General features: G+C 38.4%; 1 protein-coding gene across 1 annotated transcript; it reads left to right on the top strand.

The window, feature by feature from the left end:
* The first annotated feature begins 6,607 nt into the window (after positions 1-6,607).
* Positions 6,608-7,602, top strand: LOC110880950. Its single transcript, XM_022129365.1, has 2 exons — positions 6,608-7,246; positions 7,318-7,602. The coding sequence occupies exons 1-2, from the start codon at positions 6,608-6,610 to the stop codon at positions 7,600-7,602; spliced, it is 924 nt and encodes a 307-aa protein (XP_021985057.1).
* The last annotated feature ends 476 nt before the right edge of the window (positions 7,603-8,078 follow it).

Here is an 8,078-nt window from a genome sequence, read left to right as displayed (position 1 = left end):
ATTTAATAAAAATATAAAAGACTTAAAATCAAGAATTAAACGCTTATCTATGTTGTATCGCTAGTCAAAATATTACACCTAAGTTAAAACATAAAACAGATATAGGAAAGACTTGACCCTAGATGAGTAACACTAAGTAAACAGCTAGTAATTTTATCATGTGCGTTGTGTCAGGAGTCGAGTGGGTTCATCACGTTAGCAAGAAAAAGAAATACTAAAGACGAAATACTAAAAGGAATAAAAGTAGAGGGACTAAACATATATATCACCAAAATTAAAGTGAATGGACTAAACAGGTATATAAGTAAAGTTAACTAAATAAGAAAAATAAATTATTAAAGTAGAGGGACTAAATATGTATTTTAGAAAAATTAAAGTAGAAGGACTAAGCATGCATATTAGTAAAGTTAAGAGTTAAAGAGACTAACACCTCACACGAGTTGCGGCTGTATTAGTACAGTAGTAGCACTTGGTGTATTTGTCATGGAACGAGAAAAGGTAATTTTATTGAAATTTAGGGAATGTATGATAGCTTTAGTATTTTTCCTTACGTGTTGCGGTTGTATGAGTCTAGTACTTGTGTATAGGAATGCTTTGAGTAAAATTAACCTAAATTTTCAAGGAATAAATTAAGGGAACCAACAATACCAAAGTCGCCAATAAGGTGATTATAACCAAGGTGGTTAACAAAGAAGCTTATACAATCAAGGTGGTAACCAAAACAACAATAATCGTGAAGGAATTTTTCAAGTAGTTATAGCCACCAAAGTGGGTCCTCGGATGGACAAAGTAATGGTGATGATTCAGTGAATGCAAATTTGGATGCTTTAGATTGCATATGCTATGTGTCAACAACCTTTTTACCCTTTTTTTGGTGAGAATTTTGAGCCTGTAGACTGATAGAATGATTAACTTTCTGACTTCATTTGTTGAGAGCAGGCCACGTGTTATTCTGTGTTAGAACTTGTATGATTTGATGCATGCTGAGACTGTGGTTGATATGTGCACGTAAATTATGAAGGCATTAGGATATCCCTTGCACCTGTTCGTTTGTTTTATGTTTACCGAACCATTACCCTTAGTAGCCCTGTTGAGCCTATTTAGCTTTTCGTTTGTCCACCTAACGTGAATTGTTTGATACCGACAGTGAACGACATATTATGAATAAATGAAAAAAAAGAGAGAACAAAGAAAAGAAAAAAAGAGAAAAAGAGAAAAACAAAAATAGAATTACGATTTTGCCCTCAGCTCAAAATTACGTTTTTGCCCACAGGTCAAAATAAAATTATGTTTTCCCTAGCTTAAAATTATGATTTCGCCCTTAGTTTAAAATTATGATTTCGCCCCCAATTCAAAATATAATTACGACTTTTCCCTCTGTTCAAAATTATGATTTTTTTCTCATTTCAAAAATTACGATTTCCCCCAAGTTAAAAATTGTGATCTTGCCATCATTTTACTTTTTTTTTTACAAAACTATAGTAGTGTTTTATTTTGAACCAGTCAAAAACATAACTTTAAACTTAAGGCGAAATCATAATTTTTGAAAGGGGCGAAAATGCGAAATCGTCATTTTTAGTTTGGGGCAAAAGCAAAAATTTATTTTGAACTGGGGCCAAACTTGTAATTGTAATCTGGGGATAAAATCATAATTTTGAACCGAGGGCAAAATCGTAATTTTGAGCGAGGGTAACACTAAGTAAACAGCTAGTAATTTTATCATGTGCGTTGTGTCAGGAGTCGAGTTGGTTCATCACGTTAGCAAGAAAAAGAAATACTAAAGACGAAATACTAAAAGGAATAAAAGTAGAGGGACTAAACATATATATCACCAAAATTAAAGTGAATGGACTAAACAGGTATATAAGTAAAGTTAACTAAATAAGAAAAATAAATTATTAAAGTAGAGGGACTAAATATGTATTTTAGAAAAATTAAAGTAGAAGGACTAAGCATGCATATTAGTAAAGTTAAGAGTTAAAGAGACTAACACCTCACACGAGTTGCGGCTGTATTAGTACAGTAGTAGCACTTGGTGTATTTGTCATGGAACGAGAAAAGGTAATTTTATTGAAATTTAGGGAATGTACGATAGCTTTAGTATTTTTCCTTACGTGTTGCGGTTGTATGAGTCTAGTACTTGTGTATAGGAATGCTTTGAGTAAAATTAACCTAAATTTTCAAGGAATAAATTAAGGGAACCAACAATACCAAAGTCGCCAATAAGGTGATTATAACCAAGGTGGTTAACAAAGAAGCTTATACAATCAAGGTGGTAACCAAAACAACAATAATCGTGAAGGAATTTTTCAAGTAGTTATAGCCACCAAAGTGGGTCCTCGGATGGACAAAGTAATGGTGATGATTCAGTGAATGCAAATTTGGATGCTTTAGATTGCATATGCTATGTGTCAACAACCTTTTTACCCTTTTTTTGGTGAGAATTTTGAGCCTGTAGACTGATAGAATGATTAACTTTCTGACTTCATTTGTTGAGAGCAGGCCACGTGTTATTCTGTGTTAGAACTTGTATGATTTGATGCATGCTGAGACTGTGGTTGATATGTGCACGTAAATGATGAAGGCATTAGGATATCCCTTGCACCTGTTCGTTTGTTTTATGTTTACCGAACCATTACCCTTAGTAGCCCTGTTGAGCCTATTTAGCTTTTCGTTTGTCCACCTAACGTGAATTGTTTGATACCGACAGTGAACGACATATTATGAATAAATGAAAAAAAAGAGAGAACAAAGAAAAGAAAAAAAGAGAAAAAGAGAAAAAAAAAACAAAAATAGAAGTTTCGTGAAGATCGTTTATGTCTTGGGTAGAAACCAACCCAAAAGTATGTTATGTTTGCAAATAAGTTGTCACGGTTTGGTCGTTTGTTTGTTCGCCGCGAAAAAATATATAAATATAAGCCAAAACTTTCCACCCTTAGCCTAAGCCCAAAACCGAAAATCCTTTTGATGCGTGCCGTGTTATATGATACAGTGGAGGTGTGATTGTCATACAAGCCAATGATTATAGGATTTCATGTTTGGTTTTGGGTGATATAAATGCTAGCACATTACAAGCTAGTTCAATTGTTAAACCGAGAGGAGAGTTGATTGTGAGGGGCGTGTAGCATGTGAATAATCCTAAGCATGTTAGTTTTGAATAAACAAGTCTTAAGTTTTATAAATTGCATCAATTGCTCGTCGGACTGTCAATCTCGATTGTGTCAGTCTATGGAGCGGGTATGACTTGGGACTTAAATTGTTGCATTGGTTTAGGGATTTAGAGGTGTTGTTACTGTGGTGAGTAGTTCCGTATCGGTTTGCTTGAGGACAATCAAAGGTAAGTGTGGGGATGTGATGGAGAGTGCGAAACACGAGCGTTAAGTGTGTTAAATTATGTATCTTATTGTGTTTTAAGCAATTACGCGCCTTGAATTTGTTAACTACGAGTGTTTGGGGTTTTACAGGTAAAACGCGTAGTACGGCGAACTTAGAACGCTTAGTGATGAAACGGGACTTATTCGATGCCAATGTATAGCTTGCATATTCAAGAAACACGAAATCATGAAGTTGAGGGGCTAGAGTACCATTTGTTGAAAGCTGAAATACAACTACATATGTAGCCAAGGATTCATGTGAATCAAAGAGTCCACAACATAATCATTGGGTGTGGATGGTAATCTTGAGGAATATTATAAAAATCATGTTGACATATTGCAGCCATATTGATGTGATTACTTGTGGGGATTTGTTTTTCTTTGGAGGATCACATGACCAAACACTCAACAAGAAACAAGAGAACCACAATAATTCTCATCAATTTTTGATGGCAGAAAGTGGACTTTAGTAGGGATTGATGGGACCCAATAATTAGCAGCAACAATAAACTTTTTGGAGCTCTAACATCATCCTTACACACGAAAGTGGGCAGCATATGGGTTTGCTTGTTGAAAGGATTAGAGAAAAAATAGGAGTCTTCATCACATCACGTGCATGTTGGCGGCTGACTTTGGAGGAGGTTATTGGACTGCATGTGTGGAGCACCGAATTCAAGACAAAAGACACAGCAAGTGTGACATGTGGCTTACGGTTAGGATATGTAGTTTACGGTTTCTAAGAAGTCAACATGAAAGAAACAGAACCATTGGGTGTCAGCCCAATGGCCACCAGCCCGCATTCTAACCCGGAGGTGGCGGGTTCGAGTCTTGCTCGTTCCCAATGCCCCTACGGTAGTGGATTTACCCCCAGACTCAGGCTTGCTGGGTGGCGGTCTGCGAGGTGGGATCACCTCGGCGGTTGGGAGGACCGTGGAATATCCCCCCCCAACATGAAAGAAACAGAAACATGTATATGTGGTTTACGAAGTGGATGTGTGGTTTACGGATTCCAAGTCAAAACACCACATGCAAAATGTAATCGAAAAGGGGGGCACGTGATGTTGTGTGGAAAAAGGGTTTAACCCTAATAAAAAAAAGTGGGCCATTAAACGATTGGGAGCAATCATTATTTTTTGGTGGGGTGGGGGGGGGGCTCTCATAACAACTTCGATTACCATCGAAAAGATTGGTAGCCGAACATCATCGAAGATCATCATTATCCTTCCACCAAGATCCGAATCATCATGAAGTCATCATACTTTCAAGCTTTTGAAGGTTGTACGCACGTCATGAGCGGCTAAACCACCCGTGACCGTCTTCGGGGTTAGGGTTTGTGTTAGAACTTTGGGTTTGCTTATATTTACAACTTTTTGGATTGAGATTTAACTAATCATTCGGTTACTCTATCTTATTGTTATTTGTTTCGATTAAACATTATTAGATTATCATAATCATTCGTGTTCATCAATTATTTGGTTTGTTCATCAACAACCGGGATTAAATTCTAGGATGTCATTGTTTTAAACCTTTAATCATTGAACTAGATTATGTTTATGAAATCTGAAATTGGTAATTAATTGGACTACTATTCATTTACATCAATCTTTCGGTTCCGATCGTGGATCATTGCAATCAAATATATTGTCCGTTAATTATTTATCAAAACAAGTTTACAAAGCGTGTCTATGTGATTTCCAACTGGTAGTAACTAAGTAAACCGATTTTCTGCATAACCTGAAAACCCGGAGATTGGTCCCTTTTCTCATAATTGTTTACAACTCTAATTTACATTTGTTTTCACAATCATTCTCAAAACTGCAAAAAGCAATTAGGTTTTAATTTAGATATTAGTTATAAACAACGAGCTTTTACACTTTCCACTGATTCCCCGTGGATTCGACACCCTACTTGCCCTTTACTAGTAAAAGGTGAATAGGACACTTTAATTATATTTTTGACCGACCTTACGACATAGATCAAAAATGGGGCCGTTGCCGGGGAGTCGGTGCGCTTAGTTTAGATAGTTGTTTTTCTTAAAAATTCAAAAAACATAAAAATTAGAAAAAACCAAAAAATCCAAAAATATTTCCTTTTGTTTGTCTTTTATTTGTTTCGTTCAGTATTACGCTCGGTTTCTTGTTTGTCTGTGTGCAGGTGATTCTCGTGTTGCATGCATACCAGGTTTTCAAAGAAATCATCACCGCTTTTATTTGATCTAGAAATCGAAAAGACTGCTCGACAGAATCTTGTTATTCTCTGTTCAGCAGTGAAAGCTAAAGCTCAGTCATCAACAGTTGCTCAAGATCTTGAACAAGCAGCTCACGAGATGGCTGATCAAGAGCCACAGAACCAAGCACAAAACGAACCAATTCCACCCATTCCAGATCCACCAATCCGTCAAAACCAAAACCAACATCAAAATCAAAACCAGCCGAATAACCAAAACCAGAATCAACCACCACCACAACCATTTCCACAATTCAACCCAGGCCCACAAAACCAACCTGCAAATCTTAATCTCCGACAGGGAGAAATCATTCGCCTCAATCAACCACAGCATCAACACGGGTATGATGATGATTCCCGACACAGAGAAGGCAGTGTTCACACTTGGGAATCTGGTTGGGTGGAGGATGATTATCAAAACCAGTATAACGGAAGGTACACGGATTACAGATACGATGAAGGGTATGATGTGAATCAAGGCTATCCGGTCCAACAATGGGTCAATCAAAGAAATCACATCCCGCGCCCGGTTCCACAAAATCAAGTTCAACATGGAGTCCCGCAATTCAATGCGGGGAATCAAAGAGCTAATAACCGGTTTGGGGGCGATCAGATACAGTTTTTGGATGGTGTCCCACAGGTTGTTCAGGGGGCACCAATTCAAGGCATTGAAGGTCATTGTCGACCCGTTGTAGTACCCAACTCATCAGCTATAGTTACACCGGTGGGGAACAATAATCGACCCTTCGAGGTGAGACCTCAATACTTAGGCCATTTGCCGGAGTTTTATAGAAAAAGAACCAAAGAACCATACTTGCACATTGCAAGTTTTGATTCGATTTGTCAGACGATTGGGGGGTTCAGGGTTTACAAAGGATGAAGTGAAGCTGATGCTGTTTCAGTTTACTCTAAAAGACAAAGCACGCCAGTGGTTTGCGACATTACCTCCAGGTAGCATTTACACTTGGCAAGAGATGCAACAAGTGTTTTTAGGGGAGTATTACACGATGAATAGAACCAGTGAAGCTCGGGATGCAATCAGAGCATTCCAGCAACATTCAGGGGAAGCGTTCCATGAGGCGTTCACAAGGTTTAAGGAAATGTCAAGAAAATGTCCCCATCATGGCATTCAGACATGGGAGCTGATCAAAGCGTTCTATGATGGGCTACTTCCTGATGATATAAGAGATCTTATCGCCATCAGTAATGGTACGTTTCTCACAAACACCGAAGCTGCAGATTGGGCATACTTGGAAAGACAGAGTGCCACTTCTAAAAGACAGGCACAATCTAGCAGAAGGGCAAGATTAGCATCAGCAAGAGCAATTGATTATGAAGCTGAAGAACAGGTTGAGAAACTGAAAAACCAGAATATGCTATTAGAGCGACAAGTGGCTCAAATGAAGTTGGGAAAGGGAGCCGAAGTTAGGGCAGCTAATGCATTCCCGGTGTGTACAGATTGTGGTGAGTTAGGACACCGGGTTGGAGAGTGTCATGCAAGGATGGGTTCGAATAAAGAAGTGAACCAAGTATTCGGTGAACGAAAGCAGTATGATATGAAATCGAATACATGTCATCCAGGTTTGCGAAACCACCCCAATTTTAGTTACGGTAATTCTGCTAATCAAATGAACCCTAATTTTCAGGTACCTATGCAAGGAGGCTAGCAGTATCAGAGTCGTCAAGGTAATTACTCGCAGGTAATTACCAAAATCAGGGCCAGTATAATCAGGGTAATCAGCAAGGGAACTTCTCAAGTTCTAGCAGTGGAACGAGTGATGACAAATTGGATGCTATTATGAAGTTCATGAAGGACATCCAGAAGGATAATGAAATTCGAGACAAAACTTCTGAAGCAATGCAGAAGCAATGGGGGCAACTAGCAGAAGACCTGGCTCAGCTGAGAAGAGATCCAGGTAAGTTACCAAGCACTACCACAGTTAATCCAGCACATCAATCATCTAGTTTGAAGAATGGAAGAAATGTGCACATCAAGCGGTAAGTGTTCTCCCAACTTTTGAAACTGGTAGTGTTGAAGTATGTAGGATCGTTCGCACGACCAAACGAGTCGTTCAAAAGAGATCTCGTCCAATACGAAAGGCGGAAACAGACGTATCGGAGTTATTTCAGCTGGTATGCATAGAGAATCACTTTAACTGTCTCTTGTATTGATATCAGATCGTTTTACAATGCTGGAGACACTTCGACAGAGCTTCGCTACCGGAATAGAATCGTTACAAATGAGATCTAAGACACAACTATATATAGGCAGATAATTTCGTACGAAATGGGTATGTGCCATTTCGTGCGAAATGGTTCCATCTAGCACATTTCTCATTTTCTCGTACAACGTGCCCTAATCTTTCTAATCTATTACAAGACTCGATACAAGATGAAGTCGACAGACATATGCACCAACAGACTCCCCCTTGGATGTTGACAATGTCCTCAGTGTCGAGTCTTCAAATTCTTCAGTCT

Source organism: Helianthus annuus, chromosome 10 (assembly GCF_002127325.2).
Source record: "Helianthus annuus cultivar XRQ/B chromosome 10, HanXRQr2.0-SUNRISE, whole genome shotgun sequence".
NCBI lineage: Eukaryota > Viridiplantae > Streptophyta > Magnoliopsida > Asterales > Asteraceae > Helianthus > Helianthus annuus.
Note: the sequence above shows the minus strand (reverse complement) of the source record. Positions and strands in the feature narration are given on the sequence as shown.